Genomic DNA, 16699 nt, shown 5'->3' with positions numbered 1-16699 from the left:
GTTCCGCTTTACGACGACCCCGGGCATGTGGCTTTCCGGCCCAAGGAGGCGGGGCGACGGAGGAGCTGTTGCTATGGGGAGAGGGGGAGACATTTTGAGGTGTGTGGCCGCGGCCCCTACCCCCTCACTGGCCTGAGTCCAGCCCTGTGCGGGTCCCTGTTCCCTGTCCGCTCGCTGCTCCCCGGAAGGTCTGGGGCGCGGGAGAGCCGGGCGAGCTGCCCCCGACGCATCGTCGGCGGCAGGAGGATGTGGAGGGGAAGGGCCCCCGCCTTCTCTCCCTTGGGGGCTGCCTCTCCTCCCTGGTGAGCCCAGCGCCGCAGCGCGTTTGGGGGTGCGCGCAGCCGGGGGGTGTCTCCTAAGCATGAGTGCAGGGGCTGAGTGTGAACCCCCCAGGAAGAGAGTCAGGTTGGCCCCCCCCGCCTCTCCCAGCGGCAGCTGCGGGTCGGAGGAAGAGCTGCCCCCTTCCTTGGACAGAAAAGGGACACTGCAGCCTCCGTCTCCTCTTCCCCCTCCCCCCCGGGAACGAGGGCCCAGAAGCAGCGGTAGTTGCCAAAGCTTGGCAGCCACGGTGGGGAACAAAGGTTTGTGCCACCCTCCTCCTTTTAACCTTCTTCTGTGCATCTCTTTCTGTGGCTGTTTTTCGTCTCCTGTCTGACTGGGGAGAGTCTTTCCCTGTATGTGTGTGTAATTATGATTCCCTTCCCCATCCCCCCCGCCCCATGTCCATCGGAGACGCCAAGATTGTACTAAGTGCACAGAGACAAGTATCAAGAGTGGTAGACAAGTGCACAGAGACAAGTATGTTGTTCAGTCTTCTGATTGTTTTGTTTGCTTTCATGTACTTAAAATAAACAGGGCAAATGGTGTCTTCACTAACTACTCCCTACTTGTCACCACCTTGCCTGTAGAAAGAGTTCATTTCCCCCTTTTTTCTTGGAGTTAGACTTGTTAAGATTTGATACTTTTTATAATCTTTCAGAACATAGTTTTGGTAGATGTATATTGAGAGCAATAGTTAACCTAGCTAGAAAACTGACCACTTTTCAAATATTTAAAGCGCTATATGCGTGATGAATTTAATGGAGAGAAATGCTTATGTTAAATTATAAGGAATTCACCTGTTTCAGTGGCCAAAAGTTTCTCATGTTCATCCAAATCTGGTCATCCATTGGGATTACAGGAAGTAATGATTGTCAGATTTAAACATTGGAGGTCATTGCAGTGATGAGATTTGGTTGTTGTAGAGGTGAATGGAAAAAGAAAGACAGGGATACGGACAGAGAGTAGAAATGAAGCCAGAGGAGGGAAAGTACTGTACCCCAACAAATTAAGAACACTGTGATTTGCAACTGCTGAGTTTCTTGGCTGCTCTGCATGTTTTTACTCCACCAAAACTTCAGATTGTTTACTGGAGTAGCCAAGTTAGTTAAAAGGCTCCAACTAAATGCTTTATGTAGTGGGTTGTTTCAAGGTGAAGATTTAAGTCTTACTGGGTTGTACCATCATATATGGGGCTTTTTAGTAGCAATCCAGTTATGACAAATACACAGATTGTCAATTACTTTAATATATTTTGAACTTAAAATTCTACTTCAGATTTAGAAATCAGATTTTTTTTGTTGTAAGATTTTGGTTAATAAGAGAGATTCTCTTCTACCTTTCCTTATGTGCTATCTTACCTTCATAATACTAAAATATAAAATAACAATAAATGGTAGCATTCAGTTACATACACTTGAAAATACAAATTCTAAATTCTGTTCTTCATAAAACTGGACATGCATTTCAAGAAATTTTCTGGTATGAAAGTATGGGTGGATTGTACATTCACAAAAGAAAAAAGGACTAGATTAACCCAAAAGAGCAAGTTACATACATTCTCTATTTTGAACTTTGGAACAACTGAGTGCATAAACTAAAGCTGCTCCAGCTCATTTTTAATACTCTCAGTATTACAAGGCCCATGTTTCGTTGTACAGTGTGCACAAATTGGCTTTATCAGTCAAGTATATTATGATACTAAAATTGTATGAAGAGCAGGGGAAGTTCAGCTTAGTGAGGACGTTGAGGATCTTGTTTCACCCCTTCTTACCTTCTCCCCCTGCCCCACACATTCTGAAAGTTCAGTGGCTAGAATGTGTCTGTCGGTGTTCACTGCTTGTGGCTATGCGTGCATGACATAGACTGTGTCAGCACAGCCCCATATAGTAAACGCAGCCTGCACTGACAGAAGAGGTTTTCCTGTTGGGGTAGGCCTCCCTCAAAATGTTAACTGAGTTGTCAGAAACTCTCTTCTTTCAATGTAGCTGCGTCTGCTTTGGGGGTTATGTCGGCATAGCTATGTAATTTTCTACACCATAGCTACATGGTTTTTTACACCTCTGATCGACAGAGCTATGCCAATATAATTTTCAAGGGCAGACTAAACCTAGCCACTGATCAATAGAGTGGAGCAGTGGTGGCAGTAGAGAAGCAAGATTGACTATCTTATTTTGCCATTTAAAGATCCAGGATGTGTCTTTTCTCAATATACTAAAGGTGTATGTTGGTACCAATAGCTAAAGATACAGAAGCATCTAATTTTCCTGTCTGAGAAGTGAATACATCAAGAGCAGCTGTATGGGTAAGGTAATTTTCCAACCCATTCCACTGAGTCCAGCCAATTACTTTGTATTCATTGTGAATACTAAGTAGCCAATGCACTGACCCTGCTTTGCAGATAATCCTGGGATGGGGAGGAAGGGGAGGAAAGAAACCTGTGACTGTATCCTAAAAGCAGGCCTGGAGTTTACAGGGAATACAAGAGCTAATTACAGATGTTAAATCTACATGTGTTGTAATATTACATCATTAGTCTGGATCGGGGTCGGCAGCCTTTCAGAAGTGGTGGGCCGAGTCTTCATTTATTCACTTCAATTTAAGGTTTCGCGTGCCAGTAATACATTTAAAAGTTTTTTAGAAGGTCTCTCTCTATAAGTCTGTATATTATATAACTAAACTATTGTTGTACGTAAAGGAAACAAGGTTTTCAAAATGTTTAAGAAGCTTCATTTAAAATTAAATTAAAATTCTGATCTTACACTGCCAACCCGCTGCCAGCCTGGGGTTCCATTCACCTAGGCCGGCAGCAGGCTGAGCGGGACCTGCAGCCGGGACTCCAGCTGGGAAGGGGCTGGCAGCCAGAACCCCAGACCGGCAGTGGGCTGAGTGGCTCAGCCCACTGCCGGTCTGGGGTTCCATCCGCTGGCTCCTGCCAGCCAGGGTCCCAGCTGCCGGCCCCTCTCAGCCCATTGCTGGTCTGAGATCCCGGCCCTTCCCACTTAGAGTGGGTTCCTACCTTCTCCCTGGTTCTAGCCCATTCTCTTCCTCTCTCTCTGCACTGAACTGAGGGTGGGAGTGCACCGAGCACAGGGCTGGGGGTGAAGGAGCAGGCTGGGGGGTTAGGGTGCAGGGTGTGGCCAGGAGCTAGAATGTGGGAGGGGGCTCAGGATTGGGGCAGAAGGTTTGGGTGTGGAGTACTTACCTGGGCAGCGCCCATTTGGTGCGAGTGGTGCAGGTGGGAATGTGGGGGGTGCAAGAGCCAGGGCATGGGGTGTGGGGGGTGCAGGAGTCAGGGCAGGGGGCTGCGGGTGTGTGAGGAGAGTGCAGGAGTCAGGGCTGGGGGCATGTGAGGGGGTGCAGGGGTCAGGGCAAGGGGCTGGGGTGTGTGTGGGGAGGTGTAGGGGTCAGAGCAGAGGGCTGGGGGTGTGGGCTAGGGTTGTGGGGGTGCTCCCAGCCCCCTGCCCAGAGTGGCTCAAGACAGGGGGCTGGAGGGGATATGCCCTGTTTTCATCCCCCTTCTCCCAGGCCCCGTCCCCACCTCTTCTCCGCCTCCTCCCCGGAGCAGTGAGCGTGCTGCGGCTCCGCTTCTCCCCCTCCCTTGCAAGGGCCATCAGCAGGGAGGGAGAGGAGGAGGGGCAGGAACGCAGCATGCTGGGGGAAGAGGTGGGGGAGGGGGGAGCTCGCCTGCCCTGCAGCAGCAGCCGGCAGGATCAAGCTTCTTCACCCTGCCCCCACTGGAGGGATAGGGGCGGAGAAGAGCTGGCCGGGGCGGGCAGGATTTTTAATGGCCTGCTACTGTCTCCTGGGATCCTGGCCTCGGTTCGGCAGCGGGCTGAGCGGGGCTGGCGGCTGGGGTCCGGCAGGCAGCAGCATGCCATTAAAAATCGGCTCGCATGCCGTCTTTGGCACGCGTGCCATAGGTTGCCAACCCTTGGTCTGGATGATACCTGAAGCAGGTATGGTAATGAAAACTTAAGTTAGATGTTTTACTTGTAGCTAATGGAAAATGTAAACTTCATAGTTTTTGGTAATATTGCAGTTTGTGTCATAATATACATATTATGGTTTTTCAGTTTACAAACAAAGGACAATTACCACTTGGATGGAGAATAAAGGACCCAAGACAATAGAGTTAAAGAGGTAAAAGCTATAATATAAACTGCTTGAAAGATTTTTTTTTAATTAATGGAACAATTCTTTTAACTGTCTCTAAAGAGGATTTGGGTCAGAAGGTTTATTATAACTTACTAACACAATCATTTTATTCTGGAATAGAAGTAGGACTATTGTAGATACGGCTCTGCTTTCATTGTGGTATAACATAGAGCATTAATAAATCAAAGCTCTTGTTGTAATCCTGTTTTCAGCAAATAGTTTTGCTGTTCCTACAGCTTTTAGGATCATATTCAGTTCTGGTATAAGGTGGTGTATCTCCATTGACTATGATCAAGTTGTAGCTGCTCACATCTGGGTTTAGTATGGAACATACTCTTCTTGCTGAGTATGAATGCCCAATCTTGCATTCATAAACTTATTCATAGGCTGGTGTGACAGCATCACTATTACAAATAAATGCAAACTTGATGTACAATCTTCATTGTTCTGCTGGTACAAGCTATTAAGTATACTATCTAAAACATAACTAAACCCACAAAGGTTTAATTTATGTGGTATCTGGCATGAAGTAATATTAGGCAATGTTTTCGGCAGAAAATTATAACTGTTCCATTCTCATAATTATCATGTCAACAGATTTATTTTTCACAATAACAAAAAAAAAGCACTGGAAAAGAAAATTGACAGCCATGATGATAAAATAACCAGCAAAAGCAAGGAAATTCTATTAAAGTGATTAAGTGGTGCCCGTTGTACCTGGGTATTACAGGGCCTCAGATTGCTATGTGATATCATGCACCATACATGGTGAAATACTTGACACAAAAAGGTGAATGGAATGAGAATCTTTATTCCAAATTCCCTTTCTAGCTGTGGCTCTAATGTGAGGCCTTTAGAGGGACATGGTCAAGTTGAAACCTAGTCAGTATAAAAAATACTGAAAAAGTAGGAATGGTACATATACCTGTTCCATAGTCCTTCTGCCAATTTTTATGACTTCTGCTCCTATTTTAAAGACTTGCACAAAGAGGGAAAATTCTGTCTCTGCAAGCTGTTCTACCCAGGTAGAGTTCTGTGCCCACATGGAAGCTTGCAGGATGGGGTCCTGACTTTCTCTGTAGTGGAAACTGACACATTGGATATATATAAATGCTGTCAAATACACAAAATAAACAAAAACAAAGTTTTTTTTCCCCCACAAGTCTCTTTCAACTATAGTCAGCATAGGTGTTACTTTTAGCAATACGTTGTTTAAAATTCAGATAGAAGGTTGGTTTTTTTTTAAGTTGACAGTGTCATTTCAGTATTTCTTGAGAAGTAGACAGTAATATAATCAGAAATATCAGTGAGTAGAGAAACTGATCTAGGTATACAGATTAATGGAGGTGGATGTGAATATTGTAAGATGAAAGCCACTAAACTCTTTTTAGTTGTAACTGGTGTTGTAGCTTCTGCGATTTCAGTGTCAGGTCTTGAGCAGTGAGTCATTTATCCTGTTTATTTGTATTGCTTAGTTCATAGTACACAACAAGTAATCCATTTATTCATCCATAGTATCTTCTAAGAACAGCAGAATCTTATCATTTATTGAGATGGCTGCTGATTTTCAGTAGCTTATCAAAATGTGTTTAGTCAAAGAGGTCATAAACTGTAACAATCAGTAATTTCCCTTTTTTATCTTTTAGATGATGAAAGATTAGGGAAAGACCCAACAAAGTACTAACATTTGATATATGTTACTTATAGACAATTCTATTATAGAACCTTCTATTTGAAGATCTTAAAGTGCTTTATAAACATTTTAGTTTTACAGAATCTCTTCGCTGTAGGTATGTATTTTTATACAGATTTACAGATGAGCACATGTAGGCACAGAAAGGTGAAGTGACTTGCCCACTGCTGCTTGAGTGCATGCTGGGAATATAAACTAAATCTTTTGACTCACAGGCCTGTTATTTAACCAGCAGATCATGTCTCTGTTCAATCTTAGTGTAATATTTAGTCTAGAACTGACTTAGTTGTAAAATAATAAAAGATTTAGTAAATATCATTTTTTATTAAACTGCAGACTGTTTAGGACTGCTACATCCAAGAATTATTATACATAAATGTATAAACTGAATGTATGTGGAGTAGGAGTAGAGGTATATACGACATTGGTGAGAAAACAACTAAATTACTATGTCCCGTTCTGGTGTCCACACTTTTAGAAGTATGTAGGAAAATTGCTGAGTGTTCAGAGAAAAGGTACAAAAATGATTTGTGGACTGGGAAACATGACTTAAATTTAGCTAGTTAAATCATATTGTATTTAGATTATCAAAAACAAGGTTAAGAGATGAGTTGATTGTGGCCTCGAATTACCTATACTGAGAGAAAAGAGACCTCATTTAGGAGGGTCTTTAAGATGGCAGAAAAGGCATAACAAGATACTTCCAATTAAATTTTTCTAAGGTGCAACATTTTAACTGTGAGGATAATTAACCATTGGAACAGATGACTGAGAGAAGTAACTAATTCATCATCTCACTTGGAACCTTTAAAGGGAGACGTGTTATCTTTCTAAAACAGGGGTGGCCAACCTCTGGCTCCGGACCCACATGTGGCTCTTCAGAAGTTAATATGCTGCTCCTTGTATAGGCACCAACTCCGGGGCTGGAGCTATAAGTGCCAACTTTCCAATGTGCCGGGGGTTGCTCACTGCTCAACCCCTGGCTCTGCCACGGGCCCTGCCCCCACTCCACCCCTTCCCACCTCCTCCCCTGAGCCTGCCATGCCCTCACTCCTCTCCCTCCCCCCCCAGAGCCTCCTGCATACCGCGAAACAGCTAACTGGGAGGTGCGGGGAGGGAGGGCGAGGCGCTGATCAGTGGGAGTGGTGGTGGGTGGGAGGTTCTGGGAGCTGGGGGGTGGGTGTTGATGGGGTGGCTACTGAGACATTACAGTGGCTCTTTGGAAATGTATGTTGGTGAATTCTGGCTCCTTCTCAGGCTCAGGTTGGCTACCCCTGTTCTAAAAGATATACTCTAGCTGTAAGTTATTGGACTTTACTGCTGGTGTTACTGGGGTAAAATTCTGTGGTTTGTCTTACATGGTTGTAGTAGTCCCTCTGGCCTTTAAATCTACAAATAAGAATTTCACAAGAAACAATTAAACCCAGCTTTTCACATCTTTTCTTCCACAGTTTGCAGAGCAAAACTAATAACACAGGAGCAGATCCCAAGATGACTTCTGTTAAAAAGGATAACTTGTGTGAGCATGATGTTAAAAAGCTGGAGAATACTTGTCCACAAAGCTATCCAAGAAAATCTGTGGAAACGAGTACAAAACATGTAAATCTGCCTCACCCTGGAAACCTGTGTAAATGGGAGGCAGAGGGGCCGTGCAGAGATCAGCCATCAGACACAGAGCCTGTCAAAGGGACCTGGTCTGGAGATCAGTTTAAAAATGCCAATATTGATCAAATGCACAAAACTGGCAAGCAGGTTCACAGAGTTAGTGAAGAAAATAGTGACAATTGGACTCACAGGAAATTATCATCAGGCAGGTCTGTGAAGATGGCAAATAGAAAACATCCATCAAAAGACAGTGAAACAGAAGGAAAAGTGACTTCATGTAATCCACAGCAGCTAAAGAGCTGCAATCCTGTCCATGTAGTCTGTGTGACTAGTGAGCAAGATGAGGTGGATGTAGTTCCAGAAAGCCCACTTTCAGATGTTTGCAGTGATACCTGTGTATCTGATATTGAAGATACAGCAAAACTGAACAAATATCAAAGTAGTTCAGGAGATTCACATGCTTTTGAGAAAGAAAGTGAACCTGAGTCACCAATGGATGTAGATAATTCTAAGAATAGCTGCCAGGGCTCAGAAGCTGATGAAGAAACAAGTCCATTTCTTGATGAGCAAGAGGATGTTGACACATCAAAAGCTGCAAGCAAATCTTCCAGGTTTCAGCGAGGGAATGCTGACCCAGAGTTGAGAAAGTCACCGTTTTCTTCCAAATGTTGTGAAGGTGCTCGATATAACCTCCATTTTGAGGGGATGGGTGACTCTGTCAAAGAGGATGAATTGCATACAAAGTCATATGGGATCTCTCCTGCTCTTTCATCAGAACGCAAAGGTGCAAAACACTGTGGGAAGAAGGACTCGAAAATCACTGCCCATTTCATGAGGATACCCAGGACAGAGGAGAAAAGGTAACCTTAGTTTGTCCTCTTCCTTCTTTCCCTTTTAAGTATATTTCTCTTCAGTAATAGCACAGTAGACTTTTATTATCCTTTAAGCAGTTTTGCAAAATTGTACATAAAAGTGAAGAAACCATTGATTTAAAAATAGCAGATGAGTTAAAAAATGTTTATATAACCTTCTTTCAAGGTTACACAATGACAGCTTGTCTTATGCCATTTGTAGAACACAGAAGAAATATTAAGGTCAGGAATTAATACTGACCTTCTAAAGCCAGAGTACTGAAAGGGCTTCTCTGTATATCTTGTTAAGAAATAGTTTAGAATAATGAGATTTTAATACATGGTGGCACAGGACATCGTTGACAAAGAATAGCTTTACTATTCATTGTTTAGTAAATTGTGTAATAGCAAGATCCTTCTAAAATAAAGAGGTGGTATGTATTTTCTTTTGATATATCTTGGCAAACGAGTACTGTGAATTGTGGAAATACTTCTGAATGTTACATATATGAGCTTGAATACAAGTGAATTTTTCTTTCTAAAGCATTAGTATGATTACAGGACCAAATTAAATTCCTAGTGTAATTCCATTGAATTCAATAGATTTATAACAAGGATGAATCTGGCCTACTGATCTGTGACACAATCTAATACAATTTATTAGCTTTTATTAGCTTTGAAAGAGATCCAGTGGACCAATCCTTAAATACACTGATAATCTATTTTTGAGGTGTTTGGGTAAAGAATTTAAGCCATTGATCAAGAAGATTTCCTTCAAACTTCAATTGTTCCTTTGTCAATGATCTATATTAAAAATAAGTTAGATTTTTGTGTGCGCATTCGTCTAATGCAAAGAAGGCAGAAGCTACAAAATTCAATCAGAACACATGGGAGAAAGGGGCTTTTGTTTTTTTGTTTTTTTATTTGTTTTTTCAATGCTTACATTACTCAGTTAAAAAACAAACAAACCTGACTTAGTTTTGCTCAAACTTACCAAAATATTTACCCTTGGGTTGAGACCAATATGGAAAATTTCAGTCCAGAAAACTTTGAGAAAGATATTCATAATTGGGAAATGTAGTGGTGATGGTGCTTGCTGTTTGTTTCTGTTTGTATTATCATAAAGCATAGACGTCCTAGTCATGGATCAAGACCCCATTATTCTACGTCCTCTAAAAATACAACAAAAACACAAGCTGCCCCAAAGAGGTGCACATGCTTTATAATAGGTTTCTCTAGCTTGTTTTTGAAGAGGTCACGTGAGACAGTATCACAAGCCTTTCTAAAGTCAAGATGTCATTATTATCCTGTCAGAAGACTATTAGGTTGGTTTGACATGATTTGTTCTTGACAAATCCATGTTGACTGTTACTTATTACCTTATTTTGTTCTAGGTGCTTACAAATTGATTGTTTGATTATTTGCTCCATTGTCTTTCTGGACAACCAAATTAAGCTGACTGGTCTATAATTCCCTGGGTTGTCCTTATTCCCCTTTTTATAGATACTGTATTTGCCCTTTTCCAGTCCTCTGATATCTCTCCTCTCTTCCACGAATTCTCAGAGATGATAACTAATGGCTGAGAGATCTCTTCAGACAATTCCTAAGTATTCTAGGATGTATCACCTCAGGCCCAGCCGACTTGAAGACATCTAACTTGTCTAAGCCCTGGGCTACACTACAAACTTACGTTGATATAACTGTGTTGCTCAGGGGCGTGGAAAATCCACTAAGCGCTACAACCCCCTCCTGTCCCCTGACTGCCCCGACCCCTGTCCGCATCCTGACAAGCCCCCTGGGACTCCCATGCCCTATCCAACCTCCCCATCCCCTGACCGCCCCCCCCCCAGAACCTCCACCCCATCCAACCGCCCCCTCCTCCCTGTCCCCTGACTGCCCCCAGAACTCCCTGCCCCTTATCCAACCCCCCCTCTCCCCGCCCCCTTACTATGCTGCTCAGAGCGGCAGGACTAGCTTATTAGAAAGCCTGGGAGGTGGGTGGGTGGGTGCAAGCTGCTCTGCCTGGCAGGAGTGGCGCACCAGAGTGCTCCCCGCGTGGCGGCGTGGCTGTGAGGGAGGGGCTGGCGGTAGCCTCCCTGGCCAGGAGCTATGGGGCCAGGCAGGACAGTCCCGCGGGCCGTAGTTTGCCCACCTCTGTTCTAAAGAGTCTGTTTCTCCTTAACAAGTGCAGGTAACTCCCATTGGCATTAATGGAGTTGAGGGAAGAACAGATCCCTTTCAATACAGTGTACAAAATCTTTTTGTTAAATTAGATCATAGAGGACAGTGAATGAATTTGGGCCAGATTCCAATTTCAGTTTCACCAGTGTAAATTCTGAGTAATAAAGTGGACATACTAGCAATTTGTGTTGTGTTGTTTGCTTGACTATATGACATACTGTATTTTAGCTCGATATTAAGCTACATCTGCCAGTGGCACTGCGTCTGTTCTCAATAGCAAAGAGCAGCAATTGGTAAAAAATCACTTGTGCAAGTAGAAATGTAAGTTTTTAATGAAGTAGATCTTAATTTTTTAAGCAGCAGAAACCTTGCTTCACTAGAGTATTGTATGCTATGCCTATTCCATGGAAACAGAATACTTGGAAGCTTCTGACTTTTTTACTGAGTAATAATATAATTCAAGACTTTGTTTTCTGCCTTGGCTCTTCAGTATGTATCTAAAACTATGTGCACACTTTTATTATAGTTTCACTACTTCATGGTGCACATTGTACTTAAGGTTGAGTCCCAGTTTTTATTTTACTCTACCTCTTGGTGTAGACATGCCCTTACTTTTCAGGACTTTCTCAAACTTCTGAAATTTTCTGTACTTCATCTTTGAGTCAAGTTACTAGATAATAGAAATCCATTCTTCAGGTGGCATTTGCTTATCTGTAGCAATTTTCTTGGCTAAAATCTGATAAACAGAGCTAGTTAATTTCTTGGAGGTCTAATCTAACAGAAGAAATTAGTAATATAGTTTGTCAAAATTGTTATGCAGATCTTTTGACTTCTGAAGAAAGTTCAAATTGGGATTTTTTAAAAAAAATTTTTTGCCTTAGTGGCTGATAATGAATGAGTCCACCAGATTTTAATGAGACCATGGAATGAATTGCCACCCATCCATTACAACTGTTGGTTTTATATGAAATAGATTAGCACAGAGACCTCTGGATCGTCTGTATTTCATTGTATAGTCTGGTAGAGATGCTCACCTTACCGTAACAAATGAGTCTTGCACAAGGGGAATTTCCTCACAAGTTTATGTATGTATGTATGTGTGTGTGTGTGTGTATATATATATATATATATATATATATATATATATATATATATATATACACGTGTGTGTGTGTGTGTATATATTTATTTGTTTTAGTAAATCTAGATTCAAACAAAGCTTCAGGATGCTATCTCTTGTATCTGTTGGGCACTGAGCAGACTTTTGGGCAATGAGTTAATAAATAATGAAGTGTTCACCAAAATCAGTCTTGTTTCTGGAGACTCTTTGGTTAATTTAGCCCCTGCCAGCTTCAAGAAATTGAGTCAAATTATTGCTCTAAATTACCTGTGTAAGTCTGAAGTAATGCCAGTGTAACAGAGAACAAAGTTTGGGCTTGTTTCTATAATCTTTCCTTGTGTATTAGGCCCAATTCACTATTGCCCTACGTTTTGTGTAGTCACTTATGCACATGCAAAGTGGCTGTAAATCATTACCTACATAAGGTGAAAGGCAGAGCTGGATTTTGAAATGTGTAAGAGCATTTGTAGCTCCCATTCATTTTAATGGCAGCTGTGAATGCTCAAGCACTTCTGAATATGCATCTCTACTTCTGATTGAACACTCAGTTTGTGCTTCCTCCTTGATAAACCTTTTTTTGGTATTCAGATAGGATGTTGCTTGTCTGTTAAACTGAGATCTGTAATCACTCTGAAGTTCTACAACTGATGATTTGTGCCAGGTCTCTACAGTGTCTGCTTAAGCCTTAGTACACAGGTGGAATACACTGGAACTGTTTTGCTGCTGTTTGAGGACAAATACAAATACAAAGGCTGTTCAAACTACTGACTTAGGAGTCAATGTGTTCCATACCCCTGGTAGTGTCTGGGGAGCTGGTGGTACAGGTAAATGTCATCTTGAGAAAGCTGTTGTCCAATACGGTGTCCTGATGCGTTCATATGGTAAAAGCACTTTTCATGTATAAATAGAATATTGCATTGAACATGTAAAGTTAATGATTAAACTGATACTTAGACTCCTGTTAATGGGGACCATAATGGGACCAATGCCCCTGGCTAAGGATTGTGTTCCATTCCATAAAGTTTACAATATTTGGAGTAGTTTTGAGGATGGCTTTTCTGCTGTTGACTATGCAACAAAACACTATGGAAAACTGTGCATGTTGCTGAAAACAAGGTGTTTCTGGATTCAGCTTTTGCTGTGTTTTGGATGCTGTTAAAAAGTATTTTAGAAAAGAAACTGCTTAAGTGACATAAATTTAGTTTGAAATCTAATGTTAATACATACGTTTAGCAATAGAGTTTTCCATTGTAAATAAGATGTGCTTCAATATATTCTTTTTATTTTAACAGCAGAAAAGAACCTTGTGAATTCAAACACCAAAGGCCGGGAAGGAAGATTCCTAAATATATCCCACCTTCACTTCCCACTAATAAGAAATGGTTTGGGACACCTATTGAAGAGATGAGGAGAATGCCTGTGTGTGGGGCTCGTCTTCCTCATTTGAGACCATCAACCAATCACACAGTGACCATCAGAGTATGATAATTCAAAATATTATTTGAAAACACAACCTTCTTATTAAATTGATGGCATAAGACTGATATCCTGCCATTTATCAGTTTTGCAGCTTTACCTGGTTGTGGAAACTTTTGACTTCTCATGGAAAGCTAGCTAGAGTATCTAAGATGCTTAAAGATGCCTTGCCTTCTGTGATACAGAGGTCTTACAGTTTGGTTGAGTAGGGCTGCAGAAACATGATTAAGATTTTGACTCTGGCCCTTATGGGACAAACTTTTATTTTAGATAGGTTTGTGCCTCCCCATTTGACTTCCAGGTTCTGGGAACTGCAGGATGTATATCTGTATCCAGAATTGGTCAATGTTTTCTCTTTTCAAAATTTCTCCATTTTGGATTCAAGGTATAAAAGTGAACGAGTGAAGAGGAGTATAAAGGAATCTTAGCCTTGCATCCAATACTAACCTAGCACATATATCTGTCTGTCTCTGTCTCTGTCTCTCTCTTTGAAATAAAGTACAGTAAAATAATTGTTAAAGTGAAATATATGATAAACTGGCAGGATGTCACAAAGCACAGGTAAAGAAAATCGCATTCATTCTCAATAAATTGACATTTATTTGACTTACATGTTGCTTAAAAGGCATGTGGTCTATAAGGTGTTCAACTGTTAATGCAATGTTATAAATAGAATTTACTATCAGAAAAGTCAGGAATTTTAAATATATATCCCACTGTATCCACAACTAGTTATCACCATGTGCAATAATAGAGTGTGTTGTCCATACACATAATTATGGCTACATTTGGAACCATAATTGTGTGACTTTTCTGTATATAAATTTCCAGCCATATTGGCTTAGAATAGCTTTCAGTATTCTTTATTTTTAGAGGGGAAAAATCCCTAGCAGGTGATCAGACATTGGAATGATTGCATATATTACATTTATTTCAAAGTGCACTAAAATGATCACACTTTTTCTTAGAATGTTAGGCTAGAAGAAACCATTATGATCATATAGTCTGACCTCCTGCATAACACAGGCCAGAGAAGCTCACCCAGTAATATCACACTATGAATTACAAATGTGCTATGTCTGGAGTTTTTAAAATATATCCATGTTTGAGTTATTAGAAAGCAGAACAGCATATAATACATTTTGTAAAAGCATGAAAAAATAATTTTCTGCATTCTAATGGCTCAAAAGATGCCAAACTAAATTGTACAGTTTTTTTTAATCCACTTTTGGGCTGTGTATAAAAATGAATAGCTTTTCACCTGTAAAAGGTGTGTGCTTTCCCTGTGTGCCCCTTGTGGCCAGGTATGTGCAGCAGATACACCCGGCCTCAATGTTTCCGACTGTATCTATCAGTAAATCCACTGTAAAGAATCCCTGCAAGGGTAAGCTGAAACAACATATGTATATCCCCTTTAATAAGGTCTTAGGGAAGGAGCAGTTGTAACAGCAGTTCATAGGCCCTTACCAGATGACCCTGTTTCAGAATTTCCAAACTAAAAGTCCACAAAGAAATCCTCTAGCTGGGTTAGGCTAGCCCTCTGGAGCGTGAGGGAGAGACTACTGTCCTTTGCAGCCTGGAGGGCTTCTAGACCCATTCCTCCTGCTCAGTTTCCTGTTCCTGTTTAAATTACCAAGCCCTAAGTTGGGCAGGGGGCCTCCTTTATTACACCCAGCCTGTCTTGGTTGTAGGTTCAAGCCTGCCTCTTAAAAGGGGAAGTATGCTCCTCCAGCCCAAAGAGAAATAATTTCAGAAAATGTTATGTAAATACCTGAAAATGATCAATTTGTAATGAAAGTGTCTTCTCCACCAAAATGATTGTTTTCTTACTATAATGTCCTAGTGTCTTAAACTGAAAACAAGTGTAACCCACACCAGCACAGTGTGGCTTTTTGTCCCCTTCTGGTGGCTAGACTGCATACAGAAGTTTGAGTCTACTACTGCTGACCTATTTGACCAGGTGCTTTAGCTCAAGCAGTAGCTGCACTCTGTTTTAGATCCAGAGGTCGTGGGTTCAATCCCCACAGAAAGCCCAGGCAGGAGCAGTGTTACACAAATGTGTGTGTCAGAGGCCATGTCTACACTACTGCTGGATTGATGCACCGCTAGTCGATTTAACGGGTCTAGTGAAGGACCTGCTAAATTGACGGCAGAGCACTCTCCGATCGACCCTGGTACTCCACTGGGAACAAGAAGAGCAAGGTAAGTTGATGGAAGAATGTCTCCCATCGACCCAGCACGGTGTAGACACCGCAGTAAGTCGACCTAAGCTATGTCAACTCCAGCTATGTTATTCACTAGCTGGAGTTGTGTAATTTAGGTTGACTTACAGCGGTAGTGTACACGTAACCAGAGTTATGTCTAAGACTATATAATATGGGTCAATGCCTGCTCTTAGATGTTTGGGTATAGTTGCTGTTAAACTTGATGGAACGTGTGGAAAAGGATTTGTGGCCAAAATTTGGCTGTGTACTCACTTTTCATGAGGATTTCTGTTTCTTATTGTTTAGATAGCTTTCACAAGCACTTTGCATAGCATGAATTTTCTTTCTATTCTTTGTTGCAGGTCGATCTATTGAGGGAAGAAGAGGTGCCCAAACCTTTTCCAACTCATTATAAAGATTTGTGGGATAATAAACATGTTAAAATGCCTTGTTCAGAACAAAACTTATACCCTGTAGAGGATGAGGTAAGATAAAAAAAAATTTCCTTACAAATATGAATGAAAGTTTGGGCAATAAAAGTGAGACAGATATGCTAAGGAGTTGTGACCCTCCCTTCTACTACAGTTGTAGATGTTCAGTTTGCCATACTGAACCAGAACACTGGTCTATCTGGTCTGGTAGCTAAGCTTCAGACAGAAGAAGAGAACTCTTCTGCCAGCCAATAATTCATTTAGCCATCTGTGTGATGAATAGTATACATGGTAGGGAAAAAGGCTGAGGGGCAGGTTGGGCATGGAAAAAAGGAGAGCCTTCCCCCCCCTTCCCCCCCAATCCTATTGGGGATGACCATTCACCTTGCAGAATGAGATTGGTTCGGTTATAGTTTGTCACTCAGTGTACATGTGTTCATAGTTTTCAAGTGTATCTTCTTTATTATGTTACTGGCTAAACCACAAATGGCCTAGTCTTGCGAGGTTAAAGATTTTTTGATACGAGTATCCTGTTACCACTTGGGAGACTTGTGATTGAGAGATCCCTTAGTTATAGGTTAACAAATTTTTGGAGATGGACCTGTGTGGAGACCAAATTATATTGCCTCTTGACAGCTGTCACACATGTCTATAGCCTAAAG

At 41.6% G+C, this 16699-nt stretch overlaps 1 protein-coding gene across 4 annotated transcripts in view; it reads left to right on the top strand.

Annotated features, from left to right (window-relative positions):
• Nucleotides 1-61: 61 nt before the first annotated feature.
• The window catches only part of PARG (poly(ADP-ribose) glycohydrolase), a 126151-nt gene continuing 109513 nt past the window's right edge, over nt 62-16699 (top strand). The window contains exons 1-6 of one of the 4 annotated variants that reach the window (XM_074958740.1): nt 62-581; nt 4395-4461; nt 7621-8450; nt 8550-8634; nt 13219-13405; nt 15969-16091. In XM_074958740.1, coding sequence (XP_074814841.1) covers nt 362-581; nt 4395-4461; nt 7621-8450; nt 8550-8634; nt 13219-13405; nt 15969-16091 — 1512 coding nt within the window. In that variant the 5' untranslated portion in view covers nt 62-361. Of the gene's footprint in view, nt 582-4394; nt 4462-7620; nt 8635-13218; nt 13406-15968; nt 16092-16699 lie in introns of all 4 variants that reach the window. The other 3 variants (XM_074958739.1, XM_074958738.1, XM_074958742.1) reach the window with 3 other exon arrangements.

The sequence above is a fragment of the Natator depressus genome, chromosome 7 (genome assembly GCF_965152275.1).
Source record: "Natator depressus isolate rNatDep1 chromosome 7, rNatDep2.hap1, whole genome shotgun sequence".
Classification (NCBI taxonomy): domain Eukaryota; kingdom Metazoa; phylum Chordata; order Testudines; family Cheloniidae; genus Natator; species Natator depressus.
This window is presented reverse-complemented; position numbering and strand designations above follow the sequence as displayed.